The sequence below is a fragment of the Hyla sarda genome, chromosome 3, assembly GCF_029499605.1.
Source record: "Hyla sarda isolate aHylSar1 chromosome 3, aHylSar1.hap1, whole genome shotgun sequence".
NCBI lineage: Eukaryota > Metazoa > Chordata > Amphibia > Anura > Hylidae > Hyla > Hyla sarda.
This window is the reverse complement of record NC_079191.1, coordinates 405,839,524-405,854,103: the sequence shown is the minus strand read 5'-3', so window position 1 is coordinate 405,854,103 and position 14,580 is coordinate 405,839,524. Positions and strand designations below refer to the sequence as shown.

Here is a 14,580-nt window from a genome sequence, read left to right as displayed (position 1 = left end):
CTATGGGGATTTTCTCCTACTCTGGACAGTTCTTAAAATGGACAGAGATGTCAGCAGAGAGCACTGTGGTCATGATTCAGCAGAGAGCTCTGTGATTTTTTAATAGAAGTAATTTACAAATCTGTTTAACTTTCTGGCACCAGTTGATTTAAAAAAAAAAAAAAAGTTTTCCACCGGAGTACCCCTTTAAGGTTACCTTGTCTATCACCCCCACGTTTCATTGGAGAAATCTGATCAACCACCATAAATCTAAGTCCCTTCTCACTGTGGCCCATCTCTGCAAAGTGTTTAGAGACAAGGAGGTCCATTTTTTTCTTTTGAATTGTGTGCCTGTGTTGATTGAGTCTGGTCTTTAGGTCCCATGTGGTCTCCCCAACACAGAGGAGGTCACATGGGCACCACAACACATATATCACAAAAGATGAATTGCACGTCAAAAAGTGTCTAATGGGGCACCTCATACCAGTGGACAGATGTACAAACTCGCTCCCTTTGCACATAAGTCCACAATTAATACAGGTTCTACATACACTATATATATATATATATATATATATATATATAAAATCATTTAATTGCTTGATAATTTTATAAAATCTGGGCAAATTCTGCCCAGAAACCCGAAAAGGGGGCAAGGCCTTTGTATTTCGTGTGTTCCTGATTTATTATTGGTGTTACACGACGTTTGCACTTTTCTGACCAACTTTAATTAAGTCTGTATTCACATTAGTGACAATTGGCTCAGTTTGGCCTCATGTTCCCAATGTAAAAAATCTGTGCCACAATCTGTTAGGAAACCCACATTAAATATATTGATTATATTTGAAACAGAGGGAATATTGGCAAAAACAAGACTCCAAAGGAAACCCACATGTGTTTACAGGGGTATTCTGTCTCTAGACATGTTAACCCCTGTCCAAAAGGATGAGGGATAACACGCCTGATTGCAGGGGGTCTGGCCGTTGGGAACCATTGTGATCTCTGGGACGGCTTCTGCGTTCATAAACACTAAAGCCTGGGGCTTCCGTGTTCGTGGCATCACTCAACCCCCATTCATGTCTATGGGAGGGGGCGTGACGCCCCCTCCCATAGACATGAATGGGGGTTGAGTGATGCCACGAACACAGAAGCCCCAGGCTTTAGTGTTTATGAACGCAGAAGCCGTCCCAGAGATCACCATGGTTCCCAACAGCCAGACCCCCTGCAGTCAGGCGTGTTATCACACAGCCGTCATGCCTCTGCCCATGGACAGGAATGGAAGGGGCATGGTGGCTGCGGTTGCCAGTCATCCGGCACGGAGTGGAGTTCGCTCCATGCGTGCACTGGATAACTGGGGTGCCATAGCGGAGATTGAAGGGGTCCCCAGCAGCCAGACCCCCGTGATCAGACATGTTATACCCTATGCTTTGGACAGGGGAAAACATCTCTAGTGGCAGAGGAGCGCATATAAGCCCCACACATATGACCCCATAGTTTAAATCCAGTATTCCAGTAAGCCAAGACAGTGGTCAGCCTACTGAGATACAGTTTTGTCTTATCTGTATCCACTAACTTATCTGGCAATCTTGTTTCTAAGTCAGGGGTGTAGACATCTACAAGCATCTGTCCTCTAAGAGTCTTCCAACAACTTTTCAGTATTTGATATTCTGCCCCTTGGCCTACCTCCAGTACACTTACTGAAATGTTTGAAACACTTTCATGCAACACGTTAGAGGGAGCAATATACAGATAATAATATTTCTACCGACAGCCTATATCCCCAACAGCCTTTGATGGTCCGCTCGTCTGGTTGGCCGTGCATGAAGATGGAATAAGCATTCTAGAATATGCCACTATGGTAAGTGTTAATGTAAAGATATCATTACTAGTCACTTAATAACACCAGATGCCAAACAATACCTATATACACCTGATACAATACTTATGTCCACTTTGACAGTGCTTATCCATATAAGAGAGAGGGGGCCCAGATTGTCCCGCTGCTCTTTCTATGAGGACTACTGTTGCCTATGCTTTGCATGGATGCCTAATGTTGCACTGTAAGGCCGTTCTTCTAGTGCTTCAAGGATGGACAATCAGTGACCGATGACAGGTTCATGGGATGCCCAAAGCACATAAATTTCCGATCCAACAGAAAAACGACTGTAGAGCAAATTGTTAAAAAAAAATAAAAATTGGCCATCATAGAAAGAGATCAGAACATAAAGAGCAATTTGCTTTCTATGAAGCTATGTAGCCACCGGTCAGAGTGCCCATGCCCAAAGAACTTACTATGGAAATGTGAGCTTCAGAACTGGACCATAGAGCTATGGTAGAAGGCGGCCTGTTCTGATGTATCATGTTTTCTATTATGTGGACAGCTGTGTGTATGTAATTTTTACTGAGGAAGAGGTGGCACCAGTATACACTATGGGAAGAAGGCAAGATGGTGGAGACAGTGTGATGAAATTGTGGGTCCTGACATCATATGGATGTTACTGTAACGGTTACTGTGATGTGTACCATCTACCTAAACATTGTCAGACCAAGTGCAATGGGATCTCTTAATGACAGTGGCCTCTTACAACAGGATAATGTTCAGAGAGATGACAAAGAGTTCATGGTGGTGACTTGGCCTCCAAATAAAATACCAATATTTCAATCTGATTGAGTGTCTTTGGGATGTGCTGGAAAAACATGTCCGGTCAATGGAGGCCTCACCTCACAACTTACAGGACTTTTATGGACCTACCACAGTAAAAAATAAAGGGATAAAAGGGTGAAGTACAGTAAAACGATTATAAGAGAAAATGGTGTAAATCTCACTCACCATGTAATGTTGCACTCAGAGCACAACACCATTATTCGCATGTAGAGTGGGTCTTTAGGTCCTGCAGCTCACAATCCCTTCGAACACTCCCTGGAGTCATCAGTAGTATAAGTTGCAAAAGAGAAAAAAGGAGTTTTTCTTGCAGCGCTGGACCAAGTTGAATTTAGAAAGAACGCTCGGCTCAGGTTTTTTGAAGAGTATAATAGGGTAGCGTTTATGACAAGCGCATCAACGCGTTTCTGGCCCAGAGTGGGCCCTTCATCAGGACAAGGTGCTAGTCCGTTGTCCTGATGAAGGGCCCACTCTGGGCCAGAAACGCGTTAATGTGCTTCTAAGAAGCGCTACCCGATTATACCCTTCAAAAAGCCTGAGTCAAGCGGTCTTTCTAAACTCAACTTGGTCCAGCGCTGCAAGAAAAATTCCTTTTTTCTCTTTTGCAACTTACGATACCACAGGACAGCTTCAGAGGTCTTGTAGAGCCTAGGCTTTAATGGGTCAGACATGAGGTGGGCCTACACAATATTAGGCAGGTGGTTTTAATGGTACGGCTGATCACTGTACATTTATATGAATGGTGGCAGTCTCATTTACGTAGATTAAGTTGAGAACTATGCTGTATTGCTACAAGTAGGATTCTTGCAGAACACCAAGTAGTTGCCAATAGTCCAACATCTCTGATCACCTGGCGCCTCCGTAGTCCAGAGGTTATCGGATTATCAGAATAAGTGACATAAATCGGTAGGTTCACTCGAATTATCCTAAACTCTCATCCAGACATAATAAAGAAAATGTGATTTTTAGGTCATAAAAGCTATCGAACGTTCTCCTTTTCCTGTAGGTGTGTTACTGAAATGCTAAATTGCTTATTTATGGATTTATTACAAACCTGTCAGACTTTCTGCAAACAAATGTGCTCCAGACGTGATGGTTATGTATCCCTTTTTTTTGGGGGGGGGGGGAACAACCCCCTAATGGCAGCTGTAGAGTCTTTTATTAAGTAAATGCATGGCTTTTGTTGGAGTCTTTCATCACAGTTGTTGTTTGAATTGGAAATACAAATAATGTTTTGCCATCTTTCTTTCTTTCCTCCCACTCTTGTGTTTCTTAAGAGGTTGCTGTTCACGTACGTACACAGGAGTCTAATGACCTTCGGAGGTTACCGTGATGACTTTATGCTGGTAGTTAACACGCAGACAAAGGACAAGTCAACTGAAAAACTTCTGTTTGCTATGGCAAAAGTAAAGGTAGGTACATTAGCTGAAATACACGCCAGCCGCTCGGAGGTAGGCTTTTAGGAATAAAGTACTCTTATATGCTAAGATATAAAAAGCATGAATTAAGCACCTGCGGTTTAAACAAAGCCACGTTTATTATCTTAGCTGGAAGCTTGGAGAGGAAAAAAGCAATTATAAACTATAAGACCGGGCGATGTAATTACAGAATGCTTGCTCTTTTGTTCGTCTAGTGGTCTCCTCACCGGGTTCCAAATTCCGCTCACACAAATAAAAATGTGGCGAGGTAAACGAGAGACGCTTTTCAGCCGAAAAAGCCTAGATTGCTACTATTAAAGCTAACAGGGGTAACAGCACCTGAACAATATTTTCTGCTTCCAGTACTAAGGCGACGGCGCAACAGATGGGAATGTGGAGAGCGCGGTGATTGTTTTTTTATTAGCTAGACTACATAAAAGAGATCGGCTTGGATGGGACTAAGTGTGAAAATATAGACTAGTGTCCATCATATGTGAATGTCCAAATGGTTTTCGACTTTTATTAAATCTTTAGGGCTTGTTCACACTACGTAAATTCTGTAAAAAATTGCCTTTGCTGAATTTCCAATGTGGCTTTACAAACTGTGGATGTTATGGCAAGGGAGAAGACCCTAGGAGCACCGTCTGGAACACTGGAGCGCCGGCGCTCCAGATGGTGCTCCTAGTGTCTTCTGCCTTGCCATAACATCCGCAGTTTGTAAAGCAGCAGTGGTGAGTGATCCGCGTCTTCTTTCTACATACATTGGTTTATCCACTTTGTATGGTGTTTTCACTGCACCTTTTTGCGTGACTCTTTTAACCTTTGCGTCAATTCTGCGACCTCTGCGCAGGGTTTTTCCGTATTTGCATTTTCATTTTTTCTCATCACCTTCTAAAAATCATAACGCTTTCAATTTTGCACCTAAAAATCCATATTATGGCTTATTTTTTGTGCCACCAATTCTACTTTGCAGTGACATTAGTAATTTTACCAAAAAATCCACGGCGCAACGGAAAAAAAAATCATTGTGCGACAAAAATGAAGAAAAAATTTTATTTTGTCAATTTTGGGGGCTTCCGTTTCTACGCAGTGCATTTTTTGGTAAAAATAACACCTTATCTTTATTCTGTAGGTCCATACGGTTAAAATGATACCCAACTTATATAGGTTGGATATTGTCGTACTTCGGAAAAAAATCCTAACTACATGCAGGAAAATTTATACGTTAAAAATTCTCATCTTCTAACCCCTATAACTTTTTTACTTTTCCATGTACGGACCAGTATGTGGACTAATTTTTTGCGCCATGTTCTGAAGTTTTTATCGGTACCATTTTTGTATTGATCTGACTTTTTGATCGCTTTTTATAAATTTTTTCATGATATAAAAAGTGACCAATAATACAATGTTGGACTTTGTTGGAATTTTTTTGCGCGCACGCCATTGACCGTGCGGTTTAATTAACAATATATTTTTATAATTCGGACATTTCTGCACGCGGCGATACCACATATGTTTATTTTTATTTACACAGTTTGTTTTTGTTTTATGGGAAAAGGGGGGTGATTCAAACTTTTATTAGGGAAGGGGTTAAATGACCTTTGTTAACTTTTTTTTTTTTCACTTTTTTTTTTGCAGTGTTATAGCTCCCATAGGGACCTATAACACTGCACACACTGATCTTTTACCCTGATCCCTGCAAAGCCATAGGTTTGCATGGATCAGCGAGATAGGGGCTCAATTGCTCAAGCCTGTAGCTCAGGCTTGGAGCAATCAAACACCAATTGGATGCGACGGAGCAAGGTAAGGGGGTCTCCGCTCGCGTCCTAGCAGATTGGGACATCACAATTTTATCGCGATGTCCCGATCAGCCCGACTGAGCTGCCGGGAAGCGTTTATTTTCATTTTTCGATGTGGCGATCAACTTTGATCGCCGCTTCTGAAGGGTTAATAGCGTGCGGCACAACGATAGGTGCCGCACTCTATTAGCCCAGGGTCCCGGCTATGGTAAGCAGCCGGGACCGACCCGGTGTGATGCGGGGTCACGGTGTGATGCAGGGTCACGGTGTGACCCCGTTTTAAACACTGAGACCGGGCGTAGGGTGTACAGGTACGCCCTTCGTCCTGAAGGAGTTAATAACACTGTCCTTAGTTCGTAAGATTTTTTTTATTAGGTGGTGATTGGCGCAAAGCACCAAAAAGGGCGCTAAAGTATGTGCAAAAAGTCAACACAAAACACATCTACCACAAAAAAAAAACGTAAGTCGCACAAAAAGGTGCAAAAATTGCACTGAGCCAACATATTGGAACAAATTTACCCAGAAAACCTGTGCAAAAGGCTTCATAAATACTCCCCTATAGGATTTGCAAAAGTATAGGGGAATTTATTATGCACGTAAGCCAGCGTTCTGGTGTAGAAAGGTCTATACTGGCTGGCCTCAGGAGATGGCATCTGGCGGCAGGACACACATACTTCTTGCATAGCATTGAAAAATGCCCCAAAAACTGCACTTTTTTTTTAAGTACATGATGCAACTTATGTGGAATTTAGTCTTTCCCCGTAATAGTGTATATTAGTGCATTTTTCAGTTTTTTGTTTTTCTACTTATTACAACTCGTGATTCAAGGTTTTTTTTTTCCATTAAAGAACATGAAAAAAACCACAACAAGAAATAAAGTAACACATTTAGACATGCAGGGGTGTCTAAATTTATCACCATTTAAAGGGGTACTCCAGAATTTTTTCTATTTCTATATATCAGATGGCTCCAGAAAGTTAAACAGATTTGTAAATTACTTCTATTAAAAAAATCTTAATCCTTCCAATAATTATCAGCTGTTGAAGTTGAGTTCTTTTTTTCTGTATGACAACAGTGCTCTCTGCTGACACCTCTGTCTGTATCGGGAACTGCACAGAGTAGGAGAGGTGACAGGAGACACGTGTCATCAGAAAGCACTTAGACAGAAAAGAACAACTCAACTTCAGCAGCTCATAAGTACTGAAAGGATTAAGATTTTTTTAAATAAGAGTAATTTACAAATCTGTTTAACTTTCTGGAGCCAGTTTTTTCCTGGATATCCCCTTTAATATAACTTGCAGATGCAACTTTTTTGGGGCTTAGGAACACAGCAATTTGTTTAGTTTTAACACCACTGCATTCCCAAAACTTTTACATTTTTCCATAGACATAACCATATGAGGTCATTACAAAAATCTTAATTTTGGGACAGGAAAAAAGGCAAAAATGCAATTCATGGCATGAGGAAGGACTGCTGCAGTCTGATACATGTTGACGTTCAAGATCTTTTAGGCATTTTTTTCTAGTCTTTGGAATGTATTTCAATATGGTCTAAAAAAAATTGGATTTTTTTTATTCTGTAAAAAACTTGAGACTCCGTTAACTTTTTTGTCTTACCCTATTTAGTGTTATACGCCATTTATCCTGTTTTGATCAGATAACATTTTACAAGTCATTTTTACAAGTACAGAAGAGTTATTGCTAGTATTATAGTGTAGCTGAGATCTTCAACCCTATGTTCCCATTGTAAGCAACATAAACAGAGAGAGAATGTCAGGAGCCATATTATACTTAAAAAGGGGGACATTTATATTAAATGCACAGAAGCAAGACCTGGTGATCTGTGCTGGATAGGATACATCTAGCAAGTCCTGAGATACTGTAATGTGTGAGGGACATTCAAAAAGTTTGAACATTTTTATATTTTCATTGGAAACGGTGAAGGTGGGAGGAGTAGCAATTGGTTGTGTCTTGGCATGTCATGTGACTTGCATCACAAAGCAGGGTGAATATGTAGAAAAGTAATGTCATTTCTTATTACAGTAAATAGAGTTTTAAAAAGTGCAGAAACTTTTTGAACAAAAAAGAGGCAAGTGAGACACTTTTCTGTTCCTTTTGCTTTTCATGCCATTTTTTTCTTATCCAGCTTAGATTGAATCAGAATTTAAAGTTAAAAATGAATGGATATCAATATTCTGAGATAAAGAATACTCTTTGAGATTCTCTCCATTCCTATGAGCAGTAAAAACAAAAACATCAGAGCTACCTACCTGGACTGATGCTTACATATTAGCACTGCTAGATATTGCCCTCCTGGGAGATTTATGGGCAGTGGGGGTCTGACCAATTAGAGCAAATATATATTTTAATGTTGTAATTTTTTTAATTTTTTTTACACAGATTTTGGAGATAACTTTGCTAATCGCCAGCTACATAAACACAGCCCAACAGCAAAAAGCCGTAGCCCACCACCTTTCTGCCCCAGCCCTCCTCTCTGCCCAAGAAGAATCGAAAACCAAACAAATGGGAAGCCAGCTGCTGGCCAACAACCGACCAACTAAAGGGCCTACTCTGTTATAGTGAAGATAATGGAATCCAGAAGAACAATACTCATGATGTTTCAAAGAGCCAAGTTATGGGTACAGGCACATAGTCCAAAATAAGAATGTTTGGGTCCAAAAGATGGTGCCACACAGCTTTCAGTAGTGATTGCGTTTTAATGGTAAAGTTCACAGAAAACATTCCTGCCCACTAGGTGTTTGCATTTTTTCTGTCACAGGGCGGGTGATAATTGTGCAATGTGATGTTAATGATCGGTGCGCCATCAATATTTTTGGCAGAACTGTGTATTTCCGACTGGTTGAGGTAAATGAAGGGGAGGATATCTCCTGATACAACCAATAGTACGAATCCAACAGTTCTGTTAACAGAGTAATACTGCATTAATTCCTAAAGGCACTTACAAAGGTACAGGTATAGCTGTTGTGACTTCTTTTCTCTGGCGCATTTCAAACTGTTTTGTGCTCCTTTGTTTCTGGATAGTTTTTATATAAATCGTTGAATCTTGGCACTAGACTCCACCCATCACCGTAAAGAAGTTGTCCTACCAACAACACTTTTTCTCCATCCAAAGAATAAGAGAGAAGTGTATAATTGCTGTAGGTCCAACTTCTGGGACCCCAATAATCTTGAAGTCTCTTAATGTAGCTGCACTGTTACACCATTTACATACAGTAGGACTCCTCTAATGTTCATGGAAAAACACACTGGCCCTTAAATGAAAAGTATTATGCTGAAAAACGTATCCCCAATCCGCAGGATAGGGAATACATTTTAGATTGTGGAGGGAGCGACTGCTGGGATCCCCCACAATGTCCTATACAGGCCTGGCTTTTCCCGGGAACGGAGCGTGACGACCCCCACACGAAGCAGCGGCCTACACGCTGCCCCCATATATCTCTATGGGAGAGCCAAAGATAACCGATCAACTCTCCCATAGAGATATAAGGAGGTGGTGTGACAGCCACCGCTTCGTGTGGGGGTTGACACGCCCAGTTCCTGGTGAGAGTCGGGGCCCCGTACAGGAGATCATTATGAGGGGTTACAGGTCCCAGCAGTCAGACCCCCTGCAATCTTAATTACTAAGAATGTAGACTAGTCTAGTTTTCTTTGTGTTTTTTTTTTCCTGGCAGGTATTTTTCCACGGTATTTACTAATTTGTCACTTTTCCCAACATTTAGCTTTTTGAACAACTGCTCTGGGCTGTCAGGTTTTCCAGAGCTCAAATCCACCCCATTAGTAAATTTGTTTGTTGGATTTTTCAAAACTGTAGGGGGCACGTCCCTTTACTGTGACAACCATCCCCCCTTTCCCTGAAAGCCATGCCACATTTTCTGGTTTTCTAAGTAAAACAGAGAGTTGGTAGGGTTTTTTGGACCAAACATGCAACTCAGTTTGGGCCCAAAACCCAAGAAAAAGAGTTGGGATCACATTAATAAATGACCTCCATTGTTCAGTGTATTCATATATATATATTTTTCCTTGTACAAATGTATTTCTTTCAGTCTTCTACAGGCAAGTTTGGCCAAGGTGAAATAGATATATACCACATATATAGGAGGTACTGTACACGCTGTTTTCACGCACTTTTCTTCAGTATATCAGTGTGATAGCCAAATCAGATTTTCCAAGCAAAAATATCAATTTCTACCAATCCTACCCTTGTGCTTTGCAAAGTGTACACTGAGCCAGTTAGTATAAGGCCATGTTCACATGGCGGAATTTTGGTATTTCCGTGCAGATTCTGCCACAAAAATTCAGCTCGAAAATTGCAGCAGAGTCTCATTGTTTTCAATGGGATTCTGCTGCACAGTGCACACAGTGGAATTTCCTCTGCAGATGTCTCTGCCGTATAAATTCCAGTTCTGCTCTCCACCAAAAGAATGAACATGAACTGCATTGCCGTCTACAGAGACAGTGTATTTTCTAACGGTCCTAATGCTGGTGTAATGAAGAAAATTGTATCCCTGTAGCGGAATGTGACCCTACGCACAGGGACACCCTTTTCTGCTTTACAGCCGGCTCCCTCTCACTGCCTAATCCTAACCCCTATCCCTAATTCTATCCCTAATCCTAACCCTTAATCCTAACCCCTATCCCTAATTCTATCCCTAATCCTAACCCTTAATCCTAACCCCTATCCCTAATTCTATCCCTAATCCTAACCCCTATCCCTAATTCTATCCCTAACCCTATCCCTTAATTCTAAAACCTATCCCTAACCCCTAACCCTGACCCCTAATCCTAACCCTTAATCCTAATCCCCACCCCTAACAGCGATCAGCGCTGAAAAGGGCTGAGAGCGCTGAACTCAGGAGCTCAGGTCACATTCGGCTACCGGTCACAGTTTGTTTTCACTTCACCTGGGGAACATGCTATTTGCAAATTTTCCTGGCAGACATTGCGCAAATTTTTCGCCGTGTGAACGAGGCCTAAAAGGGACTTTAACAATCTGCTTTATCTACAAAGAACAGTACAAGATGGGAGGGAATAAGTTGTAAAGTTTCTCCTTGAGGGGAACACCAAATTGACCTGTAGAATTTCGGTGCCACCTATTGGAGGTAGCTTCACTGTAAATCAATGCTTGGTCATCTGAAGAGCCTTGAAACACGACTGGGAATTAAAAGCCAAACCAGAATCTCCTCAAGGTGGAAGAGTCACGCACCTATAGACTGATGTTTTGGGGTTCTAGCCCCTTGTCAGTACAAAGCAGTTCAGTGGTCTTTGTCTCGGATCTAAAGCGGTGTTGCCCAACCATAGTGCCTCCAGCTGTTGCAAAACTACAACACCCTGCATGCCCGGACAGCCAAAGGCTGTCCGGGCATGCTGGTGGTTGTAGTTTTGCAACAGCTGGAGGGACCCTGGTTGGGAAACACATATCTTAGGGTTTAACGTTTCATCTTGAAGAGAGATTACAAGAAGAGGAAGACATTTCTACAGTGTGGTGGGGATAACAAATAGTTATGCCTAGCTCCAGGGGGTTGCATTATAAAATATGCTTAGAGATATACAAGAGATAATCCAACTCCACTACTTACCGAATGAATTAAGTGATTATTTCCATGAAAATACGACTTTATTACGTCTATAATAACACATAAGAACCACAGCGTAAGCTTTTCTTCTTACATTATATTCAATAATTGCTTTACGCAATTACAGCTACATTACTGCTGTGTATGTTTGTGAGGTATTGTAGGTCCCGATGCATGCGTACATACCAATGTACTAATATTAGGTAATTATAGAGACGTGCATTCAAAGCCATCAGATTGTTTATATAAGGGAATGCGTGCCCCATGTTTCAATAAGAGGTATATATTCCTGGTTATACAAGAAGAATAGGCGGGATGTCATAGGTAGGATATAGCATGAGGTAGTTAATGCATGATCTATACCAACAATCTGACTGTATAATGTATATCACAGTGCATCATTTCCATTTGCCACCATAGTGATGAATCTATTTATAACTGCATATGGCGCTCATTCATTGATCGGCCCGCAAGGGGTGACAGGCCCTTAGATTTTTACATATAAGGCTCCTGCATATGGCCACATTATAAATCTGTATGGTACAGTGATCCCTCAACTTACAATGGCCTCAACATACAATAGTTTCAACATACAAGGGTCTTTTCTGGACCATTGTAACTTGAAACCAGACTCAACATACAATGTTACAGACAGTCCAGATCTGTGAAACGTGTCAATGGCTGGAAGATCTGACCAATCAGAATGGGCATTCACTGGTAAAACCCCTGTATTACTGAAGCGTATGCACTGAATTCCTGTCTGGTATCGCCCCCTACAGTACAGGGAGGTATTACATGTTCTGTACTCTTTACCTGTGCCAGGGTTAGCTGCTCCTTTGGACACCAGGTGAGGGCGGCTCCATTTTACTTTTTTAGGACACAGTGTACTGTGCAGGACCCTGAAGAAGCTCCTGTCCTCTACACAGACAGTGATTACAGCTCCAGGAGATCTTTATTACTTTTATATGTAAGGACTTTTTTATCTATATTAGTTATCTACTTATTTTTGTTTGATAATAACTTTTTCAATGGTTTCAACATACAATGGTCGTCCTGGAACCAATTAATATTGTAACTTGAGGGACCACTGTATAGATAAATAACCTTCAGTCCAAAGAATTGTATAGGCCTATATACATCTGTGCGCCCCCTGGATATAGTAAAGATTTATATAATGGATTACAGAGGAATCCTCTCTAGAAATATTGGGCAACATTTATTAAAGAAGTCTCATGAAAAAAAAATCCCAAAATAAACAATAAACGGGACTCGCCTACCGCCGCTCCCAGTGGTGTCCCAGTATCTCACTTAGCTGCTCTGCCGGCATCTTCTTCCTGGTCCGGCCATGGTCAGCACGGCATTGGTCGCCTAGGCTCAATGCATCACACTGACGCTCAGCCTAACATTGTGACAGACATTGTGATGCGCTGACCACAGGCGGACCAGGAAAAAGAGGAGCGGTGCGAGATACCATGACACGGTGTCAGAGTCCTCTTTTTTGTTTTATTTGCAGGCATCCAGGGCATTATGAATTTTTTTTTTACATGAGAAATCTCCTTTAAAGGGGTACTCTGGTGGGAAACTATTTTTTTTTTTTTATCAACTGGTGCAAGAAAGTTAAACAAATTTGTAAATTACTTCTATTTAAAAATCTTAATCTTTCCAGTACTTATCAGCTGCTGTATACTACAGAGGAAGTTCTTTTCTTTTTTTTATTTATTTTCTGTCCGAACACAGTGCTCTCTACTGACACCTCTGTCTGTCTCAGGAACTGTCCAGAGCAGGAGAGGTTTGCTATGGGGATTTGCTACTACTCTGGACAGTTCCTGACATGGCAGATGTGTCAGCAGAGAGCACGGTGGTAAGACAGAAAAGAAATTAAAAAAAGAAAAGAACTTCCTCTGGAGCATACAACAGCTGATGACTACTGGAAGGATTAAGATTTTTAAATAGAAGTCATTTACAAATCTCTATAACTTTCTGGCCCCAGTTGGTTTTAAAATAACTGTTTTCCAATGGAGTACCCCTTTAAGGCTTATACACAGGTTTTTCTGTGTAAAATGGTTACAACTTAGTCGCAGTTGCGCAAAAACTGTGTGACTTTTTGACTTTCATTCACTACGTGACTTTTAATATTTCCGCATGTGTGGTGAGAGTGTGATGAGGGCAGATGGAATGACCCTAGGGGCAGATGGCATTAACCCCTTGTGCTCGTGACGCCAGGGCATGGTTTAACCTTTTCAACTCCCGAAGGTATACGGCTGGATCCTGGGCTAGGCACAGGGCAAATAATGACTCCGATGCCAAGTTACGGAACAACAGCAGCTTTACTGAGGTAGACAGGTGTAATAGTCTTGACAGCTCAGCCAGGCCTAAGGAGGTGACCAGTGACTTCAGAGAATCTAGGGCTCGCTGGGACTTATAGTGGATTTGGACAATTTGCTGCAGGCCCACACTGACTTGATACGGACTGATCTTGACTGACTTGACTAGACTGACTTCACCCCGTATGTAGCTTACCAGGTTTTGACGTTCACCTGTGGGGTAGTGGACTTGTGGATGCGTGGTAGGCTTCAGGCCTCCTCAGGACACCAGACACTCTCCCTCAGGACTTGACCTCACTGTTCCTTAGCAGAGCAAGAACTAACTAGCTAGCTCATCCCAGGGTTTATATGGGGGAGACTCTGGAGGGGTCCCATAGGTCACCCTGGTGGTCACATGGTCACTGGTACCTTCCTTGGTTACAACACTTAGCAACATTACTTAAAGGTATATGACAAGTTATATACATTACAATAGATAACACAGGTGGTAGTTAACTGCTTAGGGAACACAGACAAAAGGGGAGGCCCAGGAGTCACTGAACAGAGTCCGCCTGACAGGGCAGCAATGGTACAGGGGTGCAACTCCTGTACTGGGCCACCACAGATGGGTTTGCCTTTTCCCTTTGCAATGGTATGATTGCTGATGTCCACCATTAACAGTGGGTCCCCGGCTGCTATCAACTCCACAGTCTCTGAAGCAAATGGCAGTAAACCTGCCACAACATACATGCACTTTCCTGTGCTGTACCATGTACGTCACATGTCCTCTAGAAAGTACAAAAAGTTGCATCCCTCTAATTTTCT

At 41.7% G+C, this 14,580-nt stretch overlaps 1 protein-coding gene across 3 annotated transcripts in view; it reads left to right on the top strand.

Moving 5' to 3' along the window:
- PLEKHH2 (pleckstrin homology, MyTH4 and FERM domain containing H2) overlaps positions 1-9,271 on the top strand; it is a 233,094-nt gene extending 223,823 nt beyond the window's left edge. For all 3 annotated transcript variants that reach the window (XM_056568139.1, XM_056568140.1, XM_056568141.1), the window contains exons 28-30: positions 1,751-1,837; positions 3,919-4,053; positions 8,259-9,271. In XM_056568139.1, coding sequence (XP_056424114.1) covers positions 1,751-1,837; positions 3,919-4,053; positions 8,259-8,438 — 402 coding nt within the window. In that variant the 3' untranslated portion in view covers positions 8,439-9,271. The remainder of the gene's footprint in view (positions 1-1,750; positions 1,838-3,918; positions 4,054-8,258) is intronic.
- The last annotated feature ends 5,309 nt before the right edge of the window (positions 9,272-14,580 follow it).